Source organism: Arachis duranensis, chromosome 3, assembly GCF_000817695.3.
Source record: "Arachis duranensis cultivar V14167 chromosome 3, aradu.V14167.gnm2.J7QH, whole genome shotgun sequence".
Lineage (NCBI taxonomy): Eukaryota > Viridiplantae > Streptophyta > Magnoliopsida > Fabales > Fabaceae > Arachis > Arachis duranensis.
Genome location: NC_029774.3, coordinates 28,225,455 through 28,249,113, shown reverse-complemented (window position 1 = coordinate 28,249,113; position 23,659 = coordinate 28,225,455). Strand labels below are relative to the sequence as shown.

General features: G+C 35.5%; 1 protein-coding gene across 1 annotated transcript; it reads right to left on the bottom strand.

Annotated features, from left to right (window-relative positions):
- Positions 1-13,217: 13,217 nt before the first annotated feature.
- On the bottom strand, positions 13,218-22,496 carry LOC107478295 (peptidyl-prolyl cis-trans isomerase CYP37, chloroplastic). Its single transcript, XM_021138031.2, has 12 exons — positions 22,210-22,496; positions 21,850-22,125; positions 20,488-20,577; positions 17,714-17,809; positions 16,186-16,293; positions 16,005-16,054; positions 15,681-15,780; positions 15,492-15,545; positions 14,344-14,502; positions 14,105-14,227; positions 13,648-13,697; positions 13,218-13,560 (listed from the first exon to the last, which is right to left on the bottom strand). The coding sequence occupies exons 1-12, from the start codon at positions 22,396-22,398 to the stop codon at positions 13,449-13,451; spliced, it is 1,407 nt and encodes a 468-aa protein (XP_020993690.1). The 5' UTR covers positions 22,399-22,496; the 3' UTR covers positions 13,218-13,448.
- Between the last annotated feature and the right edge of the window lie 1,163 nt (positions 22,497-23,659).

Below are 23,659 nucleotides of genomic sequence, written 5' to 3'. Positions count from 1 at the left end.
AGAACAGAATTAACACACTCAGATATATTGGTCGTCATGTGACTGAATCGTCTACCACCATCCTGGTGTTGAGTCCACTTATCGTAGTTTATTCTATTCGCCCAATCACACATTGCCAGATTTTCGGTCCACATTATATCAAACCAATAGTGAAACTATGTCTCAGTCTTTGCATAAGCATCGTTCACAAGCAAACGCTTTGCATCCGTGCCCTTGAAACTGAGTGCGAAGTTAGCTGCAACATGTCGAATACAAAATGCTCGATACGCATGAGGGGGTAACCACCCACTGTTAGGTGCCTCAAGTGCAGCCTTGATGCCGTTGTGTCTATCCGAGATGACCAGTATCTCCTGTTGCGGAGACACATGTTGGCGTAGGTTGGTCAGGAAAAAAGACCACGACTTGGCATTTTCCCCTTCCAGGAGACTGAAATTAATACGCAAGATGATGGAGTTCCCATCTTGGGCGATGGCTAGGAGCAAAGTCCCGCCATACTTGCCATACAGATGAGTACCGTCTATGCTTACCAATGGCTTGCAATGTCGAAAAGCTTCAACACAAGGAAGAAATGTCCAAAAAAGACGATGAAAGTACACGGTGGAATCGTCAACTTCATCATTGACTCGAACCGGAGAAGTCTTCAACAAGGCAACGGTCGCCTCCATGGTAGACTGCACACCAAGGATCCAATGGGGTAGCTCGGCATAGGACTCTTTCTAGTTCCCGTAGATCTGTGCTACTGCCTTCTGTTTTGACAACCAGACCTTCCTGTAAGTTGGCCTGAACCCATACGTTGCTTCGGTAGCTTCTTTCAATACCTTTATCGATACCGCTGCATTGGCTCAAACCAGAGGAAAGATTTTCGCAAAGATGACGTGATAATCAAGCTGTCGGTGGTCACTAGATATCGATATAGACAAGCATGTGTATGGTCCGTTGTACCATCGAACCTCCCCGTACCCTTTCGCTGCCGAAGGCTAATGCGAATCATCCACGTGCAACCTTTACTGAACTCCTTGCACCTCCCATGATACTTAAGATGATCCGACTCCATCACTCTGTACTCCACAACATGGCGAATGTTGTAATCCTTTACACTAAGAACAACTTCCTCCTTACTTTGGAAAGATTGACCAACTTGAAATTCAACTACAGCATTTCCTCGTGCAATCTTTGACTCCCAAAGGTTGGAACTGACTCCGGCCCTTGGTCGACGGCTTCCAGGTTCAGCGTAGAAAATTGTGCAGGTTGCTCATGTGTGCCAGAACTTGACGGTGGCTGACATGTTGCTGGGTTTGTCGGAATATCATCATCGCTGTCTCCACCAATGTCAGCAGGCTCTTCATCCAAATCATCCTCTAGCATCGCATTTTCAACCCGATCCGGTTCTCCCTCACGTCCAACATATGGAGTTGGACGGGCTGAGGTAACTACCCCAACTACACCAACTGGAAGACAAGCCAACAAACAATCAGGTGCAATGACAGGCATCGAGGTGGAGACACCCCCCATCATCGTCGACTGAGGATTCGGTGCCGATACCCCAGAACTATCGATGTCATGTTTCAACTTTGCAAACAACTCGTGTATCCTCACTTCCAGAAAACTCCGGTAACAATGAAACAACACCTGCATATCTTCATCCGATCATATCACGAATGTTTCATATTTCACGCCAGTTGACACAACCGAAATAGGACTCTTGTAGAATAGCTTCTTCACCCACTTTGTGCCACACGCGCCCAACTTCTGCAATATACTGGTCTTCAGATCTAACAGTGTATTAGATGACCTGATAAAAACACTCAGTGATTCTCTATCGGTAAACTTTACACCATGACTCTTACTCTTTTTTATTTTTCTAGAGGAATGCACTAACACTAAAAATCTCTCCTCACTCTCCATTCTTAAGTTTTGAATGAAAATGACACTCTACACAATTTGTTGGTATATATAGAAATCTTTCAAGCTACCACGTTCTTCATAATCCGCGACAGGGTCTCGTGGAATACATTCACTATGTATCTCTTCATAAACCGCTATAGGGTGTAGCGGTTTATGTGCTTGCATGCTATGAACGTAAACCGCGACAGGGTCTAGCGGTTTACGTATAAGTTGAATCCACGTTAGGGTGTCGCGATTTTCATATAGTTAGGAATGTTGCAATTGCATCTGATTTTCTAAAATGCTGTATTTGTGTTATTATTATTATTAGAGAAAATGACAAATAGGTTCTTGACCTTTTGTCCCGCGAACATTTAAATTTTCGAGGATTTGAAAATAAATTTAAGTCTTTGACCTTCTCAAAATTTAGACATATCGATTCTTGGGTCTAATTTGTCCCATTTTAAAAACTCTCTCACATGTACAATCGTATATTATCCAGGGCAATACAATGAAATCACGTTTGATTTTTTCATTGAGTCTGAAAGACCCAATTGAAGAGAGAGATTGATGTGTCCAGGTTTTGAGAATGTCAGGAATTTAATATATTTTCAAATCGTCGGAGACTTAAATATTCGTGGAACAAAAGGTCAAGGATCTATTTATCTTTTTTTCTTCTTATTATCAATATTAGTATTAATTAAATGCATATTTATTATGTGGTAGTGATCCAGTAAAGCAAATGAAAAAAAAACATACGAAGAACTTGGCCGCTTATCATGTCATTTATTACTGTTTGTGACCATTTAAACTTTTTTTTCTTCGTTCATTGACTAACCTTAGCATGTCATTTATTATTGGCCTATTTTTTTGTATACAAAATGGGGGCATAACACCCAAAACAAAGAAATTACAAAATAGAAATTAATCGGGGTAAGGTAATCCCTCTACAATCATCAGCTAAGATGCTCCTAAGTTTGGTACTTGGTTGATAAATGAAATGATATCCTGGTTCAGTAAATAAGCTTTCATTTGCCATGCAGTCTGCTCCTCTATTTCCTTCTCTGTAACTATGTACCAGTTTAGTTTGTCATTCCCTCTGGAGGAGCTCCACTATTTTTCTCACTATTACTTCTGTGTGCTTATTGGAATTTGTTGTTCCTTTTATCACGTCCACCACTATTTTGGAATCTACTTCCAGAATGATTTCCTCAATTCCAATTTTCATGCTGTTTTGAGTCCATAATAAACCCCCCATAACTCTGCATAGTAAGTTGTGCAATAACCAACATTTGCAACAAAACTTGCATTCCATCTACCTTGATAATTACGAATTAAACCTCCGCATCTAGTCATTCTAGGATTTCTCTTTGGAGCCCCATTGACGTCGGAATTTTTGCTAGTAAAGAATTTGTAAAACTATAGTTGCGTTGTGAGTATAGATTCTAAACCAACAGAAAATCCCTTCGTACAAACGTTTTAGTTGTCACAAGTAACAAACCCCTTTAAAATTGATAACCGAGTATTTAAACCTCGGGTCGTCTTCTCAAGGAATTGCAGGGAGGTGTTCTTATTATTAGTTATGAGTCTTGTAAATTGGGGGTTTTGAAAGTAAGAAAGAAGTATGTTAAATGACAAGTAAAATAAATAAATAACTATAAAATAAACTATTGGCAATATATAAGAAATTAGAAGTCCTATCCTAGTTATCCTTATCAATTGTGATGAGAATTGGATTTTTCTCCCACTTTGTTAACCTCTAACTATGAAGGTAAGTTAAGTGATGAATTAATTTTGATTCCTCAGGTCCTAGTCTTTCCTTGGGAAAGGATAGAGTTATTGGAACTCGAATTAATTCTTGAAGAATTCCAATTTTTAGTCAACAATGAGTTTGACAACTCAAGAGTTACCAATTAGTCAACCAAAGCTAAGAATATAGAAAGCTAAATTAAAATCATATATTTGAAAACATCTCAATAATGTGTATTAAATAAGAAAATCAATCCTAACATGAAAAGTTCATAAGCCAATTGGGTAACACAAATCAGACACAAATGAAAGCATCAGAGTAAATGAAAGTAGAAGAGAAACATAAATTATTGAACCTGGTACGAAGAAACAATCCCAATGATTAAAAGAAATCCTAAATCCTTTAAGAGGAATCCTAATCCTAAATCCTAAGAGAGAGGAGAGAACCTCTCTCTCTAAAAACTACATCTAAAACCTAAAATTGTATTATGATCTGATATGAATTGATGTCTTGAGTCTCTACATGTTTCCTGACTTTAATCTGTGTTTTTGGGCCAAAAACTGGGTTGAAATGCGGCCCAGAATCTCTACCAGCGACTTTTGTAATTCTGCAGATCGCGCACGTCACGCGTCCGCGTCGTCCACGCGATCGCGTCACTCAACGTTTTTCGTACCACCTGTGCGCGTTGTCCACGCCTTTCCGTCGTTCGTGCAGCTTCCAATCCGCGCGGTCGCGTCAGGCATGTGGGCGCGTCACGGTAATTCCTTCTATTTCGCGCGGTCGCGTGAGCCATGCGACCGCGTGACTTTTCGCTGGTTATCTCCTCAATTCCTTGTGTTCCTTCCATTTTTGCACGCTTCCTCTTCATTCTCTAAGCCATTCCTGCCCTATGAAGCCTGAAACACTTAACACACAGATCAAGGCATCGAATGGTAATAAGAGAGGATTAAGATTAGCTAAATTAAGACCAAAGAAGCATGTTTTTAATCATAGAACTAAACTAAGAAGGAATTGTAAAATCATGCAAATCCTATGAATAAGTTGATGAAAAGCTTGATAAAACCACTCAATTAAAAACAATATAAACCATAAAATAGTGGTTTATCACCCATCTGTGTTAGCTTTCATCCGATCCTCAGGTGGGCATTCCTAGCATATATTCGCTTCAATTTTGTTTTACCTCTGACCCTCCTTCTTGAAAGCTTCCTGGATTAGTTTCACCTGTTTTAGGATAAAAGGCAAAGATTGCATTGGTCTTTGGAATTGTGGTTTGAATATTTCTTGATTCCTCCACTTCCATAACCACCAACAAATTACTAGAAATTGTTTCCTAGTTTCCTTGTTTGGTGGTTCCAAGATCCATGGCAAGATTCCATCGGATCCAAGCATTAAAAGGAGCTCTAAAGAAATCATGTATGTGCTCATGATGGATTAGTTTTACCCAAACTCTAGGTGCCATTAGACAGTCCCGCAGCATATGTAGTGTGTTTTCATCCCAAATATCCATGCTCTTCTGTGTGAAGTCATGATTCTTTCATGGACAACTAGCCATATAAAATATTTGATCCTTTCGTGTCCTCTCCACTTCCAAATAATCCTCCAAATTTGATCGGTTTGCTCTCCATGATTTTCAAGCATTCGATATGTACTTGAGATGGAAAAGTTATCGTCATTTGCAGGGTTCCATCTCAACCCATCTCTGCCAAGCTCCGATTCAGCTGGTGGTATAGCTCTAATCTTGCACAAAGTTTTCTCATGCAGGAATTGTTGCAGGAATTCAAAATTCCATTGCCCATGTATGACCGCCTCACTAACTATCATATTAAAGGTTGTGTTATCAATAAGTTTTTTGTTATTCAGCATAAGCGGAGGTTCATTCTTCACCCATCTATCTCTCTACAGATTTGTTTCCTTATCATCCCTTATAGAGTGAGAAATGTTTTGGTAGAACAATCCTTGGAGTTTAGTTAACTCCTTCCATAATGGAAAATACGTAGTACAGACCTTCATATCATGTAGAAAAATTTTATCCTTTACATATTTGTTCACTAGTGTTTGCACCCATAATGCCTCTTTATAAGTATGAACTTTTCACAAAAGTTTCAACCAAAAGCAACATTCATAGTCTCCAGCTTTTTGAATCCCAGTCCTCCCAAATATTTTGGTCGGCAAAGAGTGTTCCAATTAACAGCATGTAATTTTCTGTTCTCCATATCACCAGCCCAAACAAATTTTCTTTGCATTTTTTCAATTTCATGACATATTCCTTTTGGAATCTTCATATGCATCATATCAAAGTTCATAGAAGGGATTATAACGGATTTGGCTAAAGTTACCCACCTCGCAAAAGATAAACAACTACTTTTCCAACCCTTCAACTTTCCAGCTACTTTATCAATTAAATTCTTAAATTTCTCTTTACCTTTTCGGGCATTTGTCATCATCACTCCGAGGTATCTTTCCAAGCAGTCTGTTTTTGTAAATTCGCTCTGGTTTAATTGCTTCTTCAGTCTGTCCTGTCATATTTCTAGAGAAGAAGATAGATGTTTTTGTAACATTCACCTGAAATCCTGAGGCAAACCTAAAATCCTTAAAAACCCATTTTACCACTTTCATTTGATCTATAGAAACCTCCATAAAAAGCAAAAGGTCGTCTGCAAAAAGCAAGTGTGAAATGGCTGGTCCTTGTCTCCCAGCCCTCATTGGTTTCCATCTTCCTTTGTTGACCTTTTCCTCTATGAGTTGTGATAGTTTATCCATTACAATGACAAAAAGATAAGGAGAAATTGGATCTCCTTGTCTTATGCCACGAGTTGGAAGGAATTTCTCCAATTTGCACCCATTCCACAAGAGTTTATAAGACACAGATTTAACACAAGACTCGCCTTAGGTGGTGTGGAATTCCAAATTCTTCAAGACTCCTCTGAATGAAATTCCACCTTATACGATCATACGCTTTCTCAAAATCAATTTTTATAGCATAAAGGTTTTTCTCCCCTTCATCTTCTTCATGTCATAAACCATCTCTTTGGCTATAATAATATTGTCATGTATAGTTCTTTTTGGCACAAAACTCGATTGGTTAGGAGCAATCTTTGTGGTTAAAGTGGGTTTAATTCTCACAACTAAGATCTTTGTAATGCATTTATATACCACATTACATAGAGCTATTAGACGAAATTATGTAATAAATTCAGGCTGAAGGATTTTAGATATAAGAAAAATTAAAGTTTGGTTAACCTCTGTAATAGCTTCCGGATTCAGCCATAAATACTTGATATATGAGCAAAATGCTTCCTGTACCAGGTGCCAATTCTCTTCAAAAAAGTGAGCAGGATATCCATCCTCTCCTGGGGATTGAGGAAACTGATTCCAAATAGCGTTTCCTTTATCTCATCATGTTTGAGATTAGCTTCCATAATAGCCAAGTGTTCGCTCTCCATAGGCGGGTATGTGAGTGTATTATTTAGCTGAAAACTTTTTTGTTGATCTTCAGTGTAAAGGTCATCAAAATGCTTTATTGCTAATCCTTTCAGACATTCTATATCTTCACACCATTCTCCATCACTATTTCGCAATTTTACTATATGGTTCTTCCTTCTTCTTATCAACTTTTTTGTATGGAAAAATCTTGTATTGCAATCACCCTCTGTAATCCATAGCTGCCTTGATTTTCTAGCCATAGGAGTTCCTCCTACTTCAATATTTCCGCTAATTCTTCTGTGAGTTCTTTCTCCAGCCGGTATAGAAATTGATTGTTGCCATAATTTGGAGATTTTTGTATCCTATTTAATCTTCTAAGAACTCTCTCCTTTCTTCTGAACACATCCCTAAATACCTCTTTGTTCCATTTCTTCAAATCATTAGTGAGCAAAATTAGTTTTTGAGACAAATCTTATCCTAGTTTCCAAGTTTCATTGATTACCTCCTTATATTCTGAATGAGTCTCCCACGTATTCTCATATCTAAAAGGCTTTTCTCCTATATCTATTCTAGCTGGTATAGTTTTTATCAAAAGGGGGTGATGATTTGAGCTACACCTCGGGAGTGTTTCAACTCTAGCATCCGGGAACATCATTTTTCATTCTTTGTTTGCAACCGTCCTGTCAAACCTTTTCAAAATCCTCTCCATTCCTTCTCTCTCTACCCCCTTTCATGTGAATTTTGAACCTACATATCCTAAGTCAATCAGATTACAGTCACAAATCCATCTATGGAACTTCCTGCAAGCATTCATGGTTCTGGTACCTCCCCCTTTCCTTTCTTATAAGTTTGCAATTTCATTAAAATCTCCAACTAAAACCCAAGGATCTGTCATACCTATAGCAATGTCCTGAACATCCTCCTAGAGTTGTCTACGAAGCCGCTCTTGTGGGGAAGCATAAACTGCTGTAATGTACCAGCTAGGATTGTTCATTATTTTGACCCTCATGTGAATGAATTGTGCTTATTTTTTAATAATGGAAATCATCAAAGAGGCATCATCCCACAGCACTCACACACCACCACTGAACCCCACCGTTCTTCCACGCATGAGAACTGGCTCCCAATTGATTGAATCACCTCTTTTGCTTTTGTTCCACTGCATCTTGGCTCTAGAAGAATAGTCACATCTGACTTATACAACCTCTTTAGTTCTTTGAGTGTGTGAACCGTCTCTCTGTTTGCAATACCCCTTATGTTCCAAGAAAAAATATTCATAAGAAACTAAAACAAAAGGATATAAGCACAAGATACCCAACGAATCACAGAAAACCAGATCAACTTCAGACCATAGGCCTATCAGAAAATAATCATCTCCTCCACTATTTATGGAGTACTCTCTTCTCCATTGGCCTCGATATGGCTCTTATCCTTTAACAAACTCCGTTGGCCCAAGTGAAGAAAGTACTTCTTGTGATATGGGTCCCTGTGAGTCAAAAATGGGAATGGCCAATTATCTAGGCAGTGTGTAGACAACTTTTGAAGGTGATTATTTGTTGGCATTAGCTTCTTTGTTTGTTTCTCCCCATTGTTGCATGAAAAAACTGGTGATTGGACTTTTGATGACTGATTAGTAATGTCAAGGTCCATTTGTTCTTTGTTGCTTTAATGACTCTAATTTTTTTAACTGTATTTACTAAGCTGGTATTTTTCATTGTTGGCTCCGTATATTTTGCTTTAATTACTTGATTTTTCTCCTTTTGTTTACCCGTGTCATTTTTTCAATAATCTGTGCCTCATCCTCCTTTTGCATATCATCATTTTAGTCCTCCTTATAATTTGTTTTCTCATTCTGTAACACAGAAAATCTAGAAAGATTCCATATTTTCATGCATTCCTTCATCTTACCACTACCTCCGTGATTACTTCCATATTCTCCTATTTTCAAGGTTTTTTGCCACGTATTGGCTTTTGCACAATCATTCAGGCCCCATATGATTCCTCTGAGGCATCAATGACCTTTTTACCCTTATCTTTTTTCGTAATTCCACTGCTACCCCCTTCTTCAACCTCTTTCACTCCTCCTTTGTTTTCTCCATTTCTGATAGCATTGCCTTCGTTTCCATTTATACCTTGATTCTTCTCTTGGCACGTATCTTTGTTGTGTCCCACTCTTCCACAAGAAAAGCAGACTTAATGCAAACCCTCATATTCCACTGCAAGTTTCATTCTATTGATCATGTAATGAGAGATCAGTGGCTTAGCCAAATCTAATTCCACACAAATTCTTGCATATTTACCCCTAGCAACGTCAGCCGTATTGCTATCAACCTTGATGGTTCTACCAATGATGTTGCCAATTTTTTTCAAAATTGGCTAATGGTAGTATTCAATAGCAACTCTCTGCAGCCTAACCCATGCTGCAATAGTATTAATGGTAGCTAAGGCTGGATTAAACTCTGGTTTCTATAAGCGAACAGCTAAATAGTGATCAAATATTTTTCAAGGACCCCGCATAATTGCATAATCAAGGTCTTCTGAATTAAAGAAACTCACAAGAAAATAGTCATTTCCTAGGTCTATCACCACTAGATTGCCATGCTTTCCCCACATTGCCTCCAATCTTCTCCTCATCATCATCAGAGAGATCCTTCGGCCCATAAGCTTCACTATTAGAGATTCCCACTAATCTTTCCTTAGGTCCCTCTTAATGCGCTCTCCTATTACCAAGTTATACAGCCCATTCGGCATTTTCTTAATAACCACTTCATCATCTTCCTCCATTTCTTCATTTTCCTCTGTTTCCTCTTGGTTTGTGTCTCCTTCTATTACCTCCTCTTCGCCCCTTCCAGTTTTTCTTTCGCTTTTTACCATGTCTGCAAAAAAGCGTGTTATTTCCTCCTGTGTCATCTGGTTTTTCTCTGCCGCTACAGGGACCTTTTCGACGTGGGCCTCCCTCTGTACCACATTATTCTCTGCCCATTCCTCCATCCAATTCGCTGAGCATGGGAACAGAGCTCGTATGCCGGAGAAAACATCATTTGCGTTGGTCTTCCTCCCTTTTTTCAAAGATCTCTTTTCCACCTCCTCCCTTGGTCCAAGGGGCCAAGAGGCCCCACCCCTCACAAAACCACCTCGCATTCCCCTTACCGGAAGAATGAGATGAGAACTGCACAAGATAAAATCCTAGTAGAGCAAAATTGGGAACTTTCAATAGGACTTGAAAAATAAGCGTAAAAAAAAATAGAGCGGGAGATTTATTATTGACCTTTGTTGCTTAGGCATCAAAAGGCAGTTGGCTCGTCCAGCCTATTTAATGAAAAAAAGCGCCATCCATTATGAGCTTATAATTAACGCTTAATCCTCTGACCGTGATAGTACCACATCTGAAAAGCTATTATGCACATTGCTCCTGTCAAGGGATTGTCTGAAATGACTGCTTCCTCACTCCACGCGTCAAAGCTGTGCTAAGACACATGAGCATCCATACCTATGGATGTTTTTCACTATCCCTACCAAAGACTATAGTTGTCAAAACTAAACCAATGATAAAACCGATTAAGCTATTGATTTATTAATTTATTAGTTTAACCGATGAATTATTGGTTGAATCAGTAGAACCAGTTTTATGGAAATAAAAAATGTAAACTAGTCAAAAATCCAAAATTAAAATTTAAAATACATATCTTCACTAATATTTTAAAAACAATCAAGTTTAAACAAATTATAATCAATAACTTATAATTCGATTATTATTAAATAAGTATATAAAATAATCATATCATAAAAAGTAATTATATTATAATTAATAAAAATATTTAATATTTTTATTCATACATGTTTAATAATATTTTTATTAATAATTATGAATAATAAAAAATATAATTAATTTAAATATAAGTGAGGATAAACTTAAAATAATATCTAAAAAATTATTGTGTAGTTTTACTATATAATTAATAATTAATATATAAAATATTAAGGAATAACATAGTGCAATAAGGAGGACTTGAGTTCAAACTATATTTTCATTAATTTTAGAATTTTTTCTTAAGTAGTTTAGTTGGACTGGTTTCTACCAATTTTCGCTGACTTTGAATGGTTCACATCGATTCTTGTCGTTACACAATCTAGAGACTAAATTAGACCGATCAAAAAATCGATTCACCTATTTTTCAGTCAAATCGATCGGTCCAATTCGATTTTTATAACTATGCCAAAGACGATCCCAACCCTAAATTTTAGGGATCAATCATGAACGTTCCCAAATCAAAAGAAGTTTTTATATTAATGATCATTGGTAGACTTAAGTACTAAAACGAATATTATTGGCTCTTCAATAGGTTAATTGCTCATATCAAATTTAGTGTGGATAATACTGAATCTATTGAAACTTTTTTAGACTAAAATGAGACATTTAAAACGTTAAAACCAAATTAAAATCTATCTTGAAAATTAAAGACCAAAATAATACTTTAACCTTTTATATAATTAGAAATGTTAGTTTATATTTTAATATCAATAAAATATTAAAGGATAAAGTATATCTTTTGTCCTTAAAATTTACTAAGTTTTAAAAATACTCCTAAATTTTATTTTGGTTAAATTATACAGTTAGTCCTTATATTTTTAGTGAATTGTCCTACACTTTAAAAGTTTTTAATTGAGTCCCTAAAGAGAATTAAAATTTATAATTTAGTCTCTGTCGTTCAAAAAATGTTTGATTTAATAGAATATTCTCAACATATTCGCTATTTTAAATATTCGCTATTTTAAACATGTGAACTACACATGTTTGACAATAAGGACCAATTTGTAGTTTTAGTGAAAGTATAGGAACCAAATGTATAATTAAAAAATTTGAAAATAACGAAAAATTCTCTAAACAGCAATGGTGAGCCAAGGTGAGAGGCAGAGAGCGTGGAAGTTGTAGTGCCATTAGAAAATGAGAAAGTGAGAGTGAGAGACAGAGACAGAAAACGCTTTGGTTGGGGTGCCATTTTAAAAAGTGCCCTTTTTAACAATTTGAAAATGACCAAATGTTAAGACCAAATTAAAGTCTATTTTAAAAATTAAAGACTAAAATAATATTTTAACCTTTTATATACTTATACAATATTAAAGGGTAAAGTATATTTAACCTTTTAACCTTTTATATACTTATACTTTTATTTTGCTTTAATTTTTTCGAAAAATATATCCGTAACAGCTAAATTTAAAAGAAAAATAGAACTAATCTAGTAATAATACATACCAACTATCTCTAGTTTGTTTGTGTTGATAATTGTTCTTGTAAAATTATTACTGAATTGATCCTAAGTTTTTTTAAAAAATTAGCTGCCAGGAATATATTTGATACAAATCAAAAACTTTTAACAAAATTGAATCAAAATAAATTTTAAAAATATTTTTATAACTTTTAATAAACTTTAAGAACAAAAAATAAAATATAAGTTATCTAATATTAAAATATTATTAGTCATGTACAAATTGACATTTTTGTATTCACATGCTGTGTATCAACTTTATAGTTTCTATCCCTTGTACCCCTTGTACCATTAGAGCAACTCCAATGATAAAATAAATTGGAACCTCATTCAGACAAAGATGACACTTCTGAAGTGGTAGAAATTCAACTCAAAGAGACTTGTTTTCTTTCTACTATAACCAATAATATATAGACATGTGTTAATTAAATTAAAAGAAATTAAATAATATTTTGTTAATAAAATTAAAAATTCTTTATATACATGTATAAGATGACCGTTACATAATATGTATTAACTTTATATATATTATACTTTACGTATATAATTAATTATCATAATTATTAATAAATTAAATATGATTTAATTATTTAAATAATAATTAATTAAATAATTAAATCATAAATAATTATGCTAAATTAATATTAAATATTATTATATTAAATATTATTTAAGTAATTTTACAAATTAGAAAACTTACCAAAAGCACTTCCATCCCCACCCCTAACTTTTGTTGCTACTGTCTTGAATGTGTCATCGTTGGCGCATATCGACCGATGAGAGTGCCAGTGTCATCTCTTCATGACCGAGGAGGAAGTGAGGAACCACTGCATACTTCCCCTGAAAAGTGAAACAACCATGTCCATATTATTGTATTACGTATGATGCAATACTTTGGACTTGCCTAACCAAAATATATAGACAATTTTGAATTTTTTTTCCCTCCGCGTTGTCAGGAACACTTCCACTTTACAACAAATTTCAACCATCTCATTTATAATGAAGTAACTTAGAACACAACCTGAATCATGAAAATCAGGCTGGTTCCATTAGCGGCATACATATGGTATTACAAAAGAATGAATGATTGTTCCCTGCATGGGCAAAAGACCAAGAGATCTAACTTAACTATCCTTTGGCAATACAAGGCGGTCTTGACCTTCGACAAGCTTTGCAGAACGAATAATATCACCAGTTTTTATCTGGGGTAGGATATCTCTCCCATTAGTCGTGTATCTGCATATTTTAATGGCATAATAAACAATGGAGGACAAATTTGACTCTGAAATTGATTATATAGCAAGGTTACAAGTAGGCGCTTACCCGAAAACCGAAAATTGTCCTTCATCAAATGATATCCCTCCCAAGCCAGCCTAGAACAAAGAAAAAACTTACACGAAATAAGGAATGAATTCAGTGGGTAAAAAAAGCAACTACATCTAGAGAAAATCTTGAGAGCCAACATTGTGCAACCAACATTTAGCTTGAAGAAGAAAACATCTGAAAATCTTGAAAACAAGAACCTCTGAAAACTCAATTAGAAGAAACATCCGAAATCCAAACTCAACAAAAATTCATTTTTAGTAGATTTAATACTGGGTTTGTTTGGCAATCCATTGTAGTATTGGCTGAAATTGGTTGTTATAGTGTTGGTTCCCTAGTGTTTACTCTTGCATCTAAGCAAAGCAATTCAACTTCCACCTTTCACTAATATCTTGACTTTTATAACAGAAGTAAGTAAATCTAACGGATGCAGGGGGGAAAACGACGGATTACTTACACTTCGTTTATCATAGAGATAGAAGAAAAACTGATAAGGCGATGAATACTCATCAGAGACTTCATTATGCGCCATAGCTACTGCCCCGTAAACAGATAGAGGAAGAACTGGAAGTTCTCCATCCTTTTGCAATATTCATATGCAAGAAAACAAATGAAATCAGTATCACAAATGCCTGTCAAGTCATGTCTGCTGCAAAAACTCTCTACCAAGATATAAAGGTTAAAATAAAATCGTACCTGCACACTCAGCGTTGTTTTGTAAAGGGGCTCGAATTGTCCAGAGGGCATTATTTCCAAGGGAACACTGAAACCACTGTTCTTATCAGCTCCATTATCTGATAGAATAGCTTGGTTGGAAGTGCTGAGCTTCACACCATCATAAGCTCCATCCATCACCTGAAGGATATATAACCACTGTGAATGCTATTTCCAGCAGATTGTACAGTCCATTAATTTAACATTTAAAACACCAAGACTTGAAGAAAGGTAATGCAATATAAAATTTCAAGTGCACAAACAGAGCTTCTAGACTCTGGTCAAAAGAAATTCAAAATTCCAAACAAAAGGACAGGTTCAGCCCATGCGAAAATTTCTGTAACATTTGCACTCCGGCTTGGGTTAGGGTCTTAAAGCAAAGATTTTGGTTCATTTCCCATCTAATTATTAAAGCTAACTTTTACACTTCAAAATTATACATATAAAATCATGTATGCACTTCAACTAAATTCTACTTAAAAGTTCAAGTTTTTAGTAGAAATGGTTTATAAGATGGTATGAGACTCTATGATCAAAAAGTCTAGAGTTCAATCTTTTTTGTCCAAATTCTTCTAAACAAAAATCCAAATTTCAACATAAGATATGGGTTGGCCTATGCATGGTCCACACTTCAAGCCCAAAATAGGTTTTTGCATTAAGGGACATAATAAAAACTTGAGCTTTTAAGAGAGATGATTTATGATAAGGATAAATTTTCTGCAAATTTAATACTCAAAATAAAAATAAAAATAAATAAATAATTCTGAACAAATTAAACATGGTATTCAATCGAATGCAACTTCTCCTTACACGGAAACTGTTACTAGAGCCGTGGCAAAGGTTGAGCATTTGGAAGCCACTCTTTTTCTGTTTAAACCATTAACCCCATAGACCAGGATTAAATGGATGATTTAAGAAACCTCGAGTATTTTTCTCAAGAGACATTAGCCAAAGATACAAAACTATTCAAGTAAAGAGCATTCATTACTTATTTATTGCACTCAGAACTAGAAAAACTGAATGGATTAATCATCAGAGATGACGAAAATCAAGAGTGGGAAATGTCGTCTTTGCCAAGGAATAACAATCGACAATATTGATAGGGCTGAAGTACTGCTCAACTACCTTACCAGTTTTGCAAAATTCCCTGCAGTTAATGGAGCAGAGTATCCATCAATAACAACCTGACATCAATGGTTAATCATGAAGGTTAATCATATATGAACAACTGAACCAATTTTTTAAGTATGTTGTATACGTATACCACCTCTTCTGTCAAACAGCTAACCATGGAGGAAAGCATATGGAGTGAGTTATACCTGAATGGTGGCAGTTTTTTTTGATTCACCACCAACTGGAGAAAATGTTGAACCATCTCCTTTCTCAATGGTAAACTCAACAGTTCCTCTCCCTGAAAGCCTACAACAAATTTTAGAAAATATTGATTTTCCTCGCACACTATCTAATTCCCCAAAAACATGAGCTATGAGTGAAGTGTTAGTATATCATTTTTTATGTTACTCTGTCAAATGACACAATTTATGTTGAAATTTTAAGAGGTGAAGTGCTAGAACTCACAAGCATCCACTACAAAGGATCTATATACCATATCTAGGTAGTGAAATTTCAGAAGAGATACTGACCGTGGGTATTGCACATATTGCTGTGGCAACAAGAAAGATATTCCTGGAGCCTGTTGGAACAATATCAAATTCAGATTATGGACATGCTCATACTGCTGTTGTGCATAAATGCAGCTATCTTTCAGAAAGATCAACTAAATATTGATTTCAAGATATTATCATATTAACTAGCAGGGCCTGCCTGTAATAACTCTAGCTCTGCTACAGTATCTAGTGCAGAAGCAAGGTTCACAGATACTTTATCTGCATCCTGTTCCTTTATAGATTGTAGAAGTGCTTGCAACCCACCCTGCGAAATATTCCCATCATTCAGACAGATTCTAAAAACATAGCTACCTATTTGACATGATATGTGAATTATATAACATTAAGAAGATTTCATTACCAAACAAAATGAACTGAAATCACTTGAATAGGCAAAATTTCAGAGTCTAGTGATTTAAACAAATACTTTTATTGCATCCAACAAGTTTTAGGTGCAAACACAACATGTACTGGTTTCGATGTTTCCACTTGTTATTTTCTTTGGTCTCCCTTTTCTAGTTATTAAGCTGCAGCACATTGAGATATTTACGAACCTTCTCTACACATGTCCAAACCACCTAAGGCAAGATTCTGCAATTGTTCTCACAATAAGTGATACATCAACATTTTCTGTAATACAACCTACTAGGAAATAAACCATATTCTATTGAATCCATCATGTGATTAGGGTGTGACATTGAAAAATAAGGATCTTAGGAAATAACTGAGCGATAAGTTTTTGTTCTTGAAACTATGCATCTATTGACTCTTTAATGTGTCTATATATTTCACAGTTGGCTGTCTCTGGAAAGGAACCCAAGAACGTAGGTTATTGGCCACAAATATTGTTCCACACCTTTTCCACCGCAACAATTTTCTTCAAATTCAACACATGTATTCCCATTCCCATCTTATCTGAGTGTATTCAACTATCCAACACGTCTACATCTTTGTAACATTTGATTGAATTTTATTGTGTCATCACCTAACATTTAATCACATACAATATAACCCATGTAAATTAGTGTGGCAAAATTCTCTTTAATCATGAGTGGTACTTTTCAATCACTTAAATCACTTCTACATTTCAACTATCCAACTTGAGTTCTATAGTTTATTATGGATCCAAGATACTTAAAACATGCGACTTGTGGTATATCTTCCCCAATTTTCACTTCTAAATAGGCTTTCTACACACCATATTAAACCTACAGATTATATACGCTGCAGTACATTACTTAAACTAAAACCATCTGCCCAAATTCTGTCTACTTCTCATTTATTTCCTCTATTATAATCTTATTGGGACTATACCATCTCCAAAAACTATGCATCATGGAATCAGTTCTTAAATTCATTCACTAAGAATGTTTGAATTTCATATTTATTGTTTCATTATTTGAATCCTCTTTTGAGGTATCCAGCATGCTTTTGTCTACAGACACAAGTTATATTGGTAAACAAGGTTTATGAGAGAAGCAATAAAGGAAAAATGACCTTAGTTTCAATATATGAATTATCCTCTAGAATATATTCTTGAAGTCAATTCAACTGAAATCATACTATTTTTGGTTTTTTTCAAGAAGGGAGGCTAACAAAGGAATGCTGGTATTTGAAATGCCTAAAGTCATAAAAATATATACATACAATCATATATTCTAGAAGTTCTCCATTTTCTGAAATACCTTTCCATTTATTAGAGATGCATGTACCAAAGAACCCTTTTCCTTCAATTCTGCTGGTATACTTGCAAGTATAGACTCCTTTTGATCTACTGCCATCTGAAGCAAGGCAGACAATTACCAAAATTAGAAGCCATCGTGCAAACATTATACAGGATGAGGTTATTGTCAAACTAAATAAAATATAAAAAATACAGGGAGATATTCTAAAGCAGTAAACACTACACAAGTTCTGTATTCAACTTGTGAAGTATTCAAGTGCTTAAGCTATATACACCAAGATTTTAAAAGAACATAGGCACACCCTAATTTGGGTTTCGGTCCATTCTGTTTAACAACTAGAAAATTTAGAAAATTTAGCCAACCAATCGTACTCCTTGACCAGCACTTGTCCATCAAGCAACAAGGTTTAATATTTGACCCTAGGCAACACCAGCCAGACAGCCATGATAGCAACTAAGCAAATAGCAACACCAACAGAAGATGATGCAGTGCACCAAGCCAATCAAATTGGCAGTGGCAGGTACCATCACCAACAGAAACAAAGTAGAGCAAAATCTTCACATATTAAAGTAAAGCAGAGATGAGAATCTACTAGAAGAGGGAAACTTCCACAAGATGGTCTGGATTGGATTTGTTTAACTTATGCAAGATGGGCATGAGTCACTACTTCTAGTTCCTGCAGCTAATCGTAGATGCATATTCTAGCTGCTATCTCTTTGGTTAGGCCGACAATTAGACTACTAGAGTTTACTTCTAGCTTTCTATAGGGGTCATAAAAGATGGTAACTCGGCCTGGGCAAATCAACCAAACCACCATTTTCAAGCAAGCACGTCAATCCCAATTCTTACCTGCAATTAGAACCTGGGAGCTAAATGTATCACATCTGACAATGTGAAGTGTCAGCTCACGATTTTAATAACTTTGGTCATAATGCATATACACCAAGCCAACAATCATGATTCATCACACTCAGAAAGAAGGTAACTAGAAAAATGTTCCTTGACTATAGAGCAATTTAATAAAATAACAATTAAGTACCAGTTTCCTATACGATGACTTGATAATATGCTTGATTTAGTGACTGCAAAGCTAATTTTCCCTTAAATATTGTTAATAGGATGTCAAGAAGGACATCAAATCTAATTAGATTCCCCGATTTCTTTTATGAACCTTTTCTGTAAATAGGATTAATTGTGATATTCTTATCTTTTTAGTTTAGCTTACTTTTTAGGAAGTTTTATTATTAGAAATCTTGCCGCTATTTTGGGCTAGAATTTTCCTGTTTTCTAATTGTTCCTATCCTCTATAAAGAGGATGTATTCTATACATTCAAAAAATACACAATATTCAAACACTTCATGTAATATTCATCAAAGTGGTTATCATTAAATCAGAATTCAATTGGGAGATGAATGGAAAACATCATTCACTACAAAATTTAGGGCTCTTGAGTGCTCGGGATGCCATGAGAGCTCACTATTTCTGTGCAATTTCACGAAGATAACATATTGCTTTCCGGCAATACATTGGCAGAAAAAATTTTGTTGTTTATTTAGATGATACAATCATTTAAAGCCACAAGAAAGAAGAGCATGCATCTTACCTTGGAACGTTCTTGGAGACTCTAATGGCATAAAAGCTCTAAATTAAGTTAAGAATGAGTTCTTAAGTGATCGAGTAAATTTCTTGGGTTTTACTATCTCTTCTAATAGTATGGATGTTGATCCACACTGTCCAACAAAATGTGGAAGTTAGAAGTTTCCATGAGATGGCAAGCTTCTATAGGCCTTTCTTTGGTGAAGTGGAGAATTGGGTGAAGAGTGAAGATTCTCACTAGATTAATATAGGACATGTGCATTACACATGATCTTCCTTTTTCTTTTTCTTTTTTTTTTTTTTACCTTTACTCTTATAAAAAGAACCATACTCCCTCTTCATTCAAAAACACTCTTCACCATAGTATTACCCCAATTTGTAACTTTATTGTACAGGGAGGACTTGCTGGACATTTTGGAAGAGATCTACTACTTTAATTGAAGATCGTTTATATTAGACTCTACTAATGGACAATGATGAAAAAATTAGATACAAATGTTGTATATGTTAAATTTCTGAAGAAACAAGACTCTAGTTATAATAGAGATCCAGTCACTAACATAGTTTAACTCTCACTTGAAAAGTCATTGTTTTGATGCAAGTGTCCAATAAGTCCAGAAGCCTATAAAAGTATATCTTTTGCTGTTCTTTCAACTAAAAATTAGAACTCTAATCATAACAGATTTCTATCCAAGAAAGTGGACTCCTCCAACACTAAACTTTATCTCATTTAACTACCCATTCTATTTGCATTAATACATTTTAGTATTTTACTGAATCCTTAAATGTAAATAAAGCTGTCATCTACATCCAATGAAGTAGTTATTTTTGCCAACATGGCAATAAGTAATTGAGTGCACATATAGAACTTCTTTAACTATCAGTACATCAAATTAAAATTAACAAAACAACATTCACAAAGACAACAATAACAGCAAAGCCTTATCCCACTAGGTGGGTCGGCTACATGGATCAAACTATGCCGTTGAGCCATATCATGTTAAAAATAACACTTAACAAAATAATATTCACAAAAATCCATAAAAAAAAAATCATCGTCCACAAAAATCTTAAGGAATTGAATGACGTTTCTCATAAAGATTAGATAAATTAGCTGTCATCAGAAATAAAAGTAAGGAAAGAAACCTCAGAGGGAAATATTTAAACCTTTAAATACCTTCAATGCTTTCTTCACGTTCCCCTCCATTGTTCCATATGGTTTCCTCTGTGGGATCCTTAACAAGTACGAAATATCTTCCAGAGAATCCTAAAATCAGTAAAACAAAAAAATGCACATTGCTGACAATTAAAAACTATGACAAACATGTATTTAATCTTCAAAAGATGCGACAAGTATCGACCTATGTTTAGATTGATGATAATGGATAAGTAATTAAGTGCAGTGGAATAGAGTCTAAGTCTCCAAGAGAGTGAAATGAAAAGACCAACGACAATATTTTTTCAACTCTATTGTTTAAACAAAATAATAGTGTCTTTAGCAGTCTTTGGATACGAAGGAAGGGAAAAGAGGTATATACAAGATAGCAAAGAGTCGAGAAAGAAAGAGGAGATATTTGAATCGAGTTAAGTGCATTAAGGACAAAGATGGTGAGGTTTTGGTCATAGAAGAGCGTATTAACGAAAGATGAAAGGGCTACTTTCACGAGTTATTTAATCTGGCATCATTTGATTCATGTAGTCAATCCCACCTAGTGGGATAAGACTTTGTTGTTATTTGTTTTTGTATTGTTTAAAGAAAACAGGATTCTATCCCCGACATTTTGAACAAACAAGGAATAAGGGATTTTGGTGAAACTTGATAGGATCACATTCATAACTAACCATTGCATTCCCTTGGTATCATTCAACAATATAGACAATAGAGTTTCAATATATCCCTCTGAACTCTATTCCATTTCACCCAAAATCACTAATCCAATTGTATCCTTAAAGTGTGATTGACTTCAAATAGAATTCCGAAAATCTAATGTGACATTATACTAAGCAAATTTTTTCATATCAAATATGTTCTTAAAAGTAAAAAAGAAAAAAGAAAAAAAAAAACGTGACAGCACTTCATATAACTTTACCACAAGTGCAATTAATCAAGGGTCGTTACTACTACTATATATACTCCAGTTCATTATCAACCTTTTGCTCATGCACAATATCTATAAAATTAAGATAAAAAATTTATTACTATTTTTTTAGTTTCTCAATTACAGTTCCAAAATATTGATATAATGAGGCAGTTTATCTAGTTATTAAATTTAGTTGGAGTAAATATTCAATTCCGTCCTTGAGATTACAAGCACGATTCAATTTAGTTGCTCACATTTCAGGTGTTCAATTTAGCCCGAGACCATTCTTTGTGATTCAATTTAACTCCCAATGTTATACTTTGTATTAAATCACCAAGAACAATCTAAGAAACTAAGTTGAACATCCTGAAAAACAATCGTAACTAAACTGAAATAGACGAACACAATTTCAACGATCAAAATTGCACATTTGCTACAATCTAGTAAAAAAGAATAACCTGAATGGATTTCATGTTAGCGTTTGCAGGAATAGCCCTTCTCAAAGCAACTTCTCCGGTTCTGGGAACCTTGGTATCCGGTGAATACAGAATCGCCATTGCAGAAGGTGACAGATACGACCCTGAACAATCCCATGGTCCAACTAAAGGAAGCAAAAGAGTGATCTGAACCGACACAATTATGGCGGGAACCAAATTCTTCAACTTCAACTGCTTCACAAAACTAGCTTCTGCTGCTACTGATGCTGACGTGTCACGCTGGCCTGCCACCAGTTCCTGCAAGCACCGGAACACAAAAAGCTTCAGAGAATGCGGAACAAATTTGACAATGCAAGAGAGAGAAGTGCACGTGACGGTGACCTTTGCGAGCTCGATGGCCCTCGCAAGGTGGTTCTTGGAATTGGAGAAGCACGTGATAGTGGAAGGAGAACAAGCGGGTCTGGTGCGGTAGAAGAAGGAACGGGTGGTGGTTGCTGGAGAGAAGGATGAAGAAGAAAGCTCGCGAGTGAGGGAAACGGTTAAGGAAGAAGAAGAGAAAGAGAGTGACATTGTTGAAAAGTTGCAACCTTTTGCTGTGGTGATTGCGTTTGAGCGTCTAATCCATTAGAAAGAAGAGGACGACTCGTGTGTGGAAGAAGGAACACGTCCTCCTGTGGCTGACGTCGACGTGGATGCGCAACGACGTCGTTGCCACTTTCCTTGAAACTGAAGTATAAAATTACTAAAAAATAAATAAAATAAAGTACAAATTACTATAATAAAATAATTGAATTTTAAATTTATCATATTGTAACTTTTTTACATGTTTGCCAGGTTCTGAAAACCGGATTGGATTGGTCGGTTCGATCGGATTAATCGAAAACCAGTTATCTGACCAGTTTAATTGATGTCTAAAATTGACTTGTAAGTAAAAAAATTGACTGAACCAATGGTTAATCGATGAACCGGTTGAACTAGTCTGGTGTTTTAGAGAGTCGATTTTTTACTTAGGCTTCAAAACGGCGTCGTTTTGATCCTTAAGAAAAATCTCAAAACTCACCCCTTTCCCTTCTCTCTCACTATTCATTATTCACCAAAATCTCAAATTGAACCCTATCAGAGCAAATCTCTCTCTCTCTGTGTTCAAACTCAAGCTCCCTCTTCGAGCTCTCTCGCCGTCGATGCTTATTCGCCCCTCACCGTGGGTCGTCGCTGCTCCGCTCCTCACCGTTTTTGCTGTCGCCCCCTTCTCTTCTCCTCTGATTTTAGGTAACTCTGTCTCACACACTCTGAGCTCATTCTGTCTTCGCCGTTCATCTTTTTTCCAACTAATTTTGAAGATTCTGAGTTGAGTCTGTATTCTGAGTTTGAAATTGGATTATTTATTTAATTTGCTGAATGTTAAACCAAATCTACTAAAATTGTTTGAGACAAGATATTTGCGCTCTATCACAGTAAATTCTACTTATAATTCAAAATCTTTCTTTTCCTATTGTAATGCTACCAAAAAAATCTCAATTGATTTTTACTAATGTTTTATTTAATTTCTTGATGAACAAATTGAAATAGGGGCATAAGGCTTATGGTATGCCAGCAATTTGCTGGAATCAATGGAATTTGTTTCCAAAATTGACACTACGGAGAGGCTGGGATTTTCTTGTATATAGTTCTCACTCTTACCCTAAACTGATAACAATTATTTCGCAAATGTTATTTCTCCAATTACTTACTTGAGTGGAACATATATATAGGGGCATAATAATAAGCCAAGGTTCATGAAGCAACACCATATTATATAATAAGATGATTCTGAGTATGGATTCTGAATTCA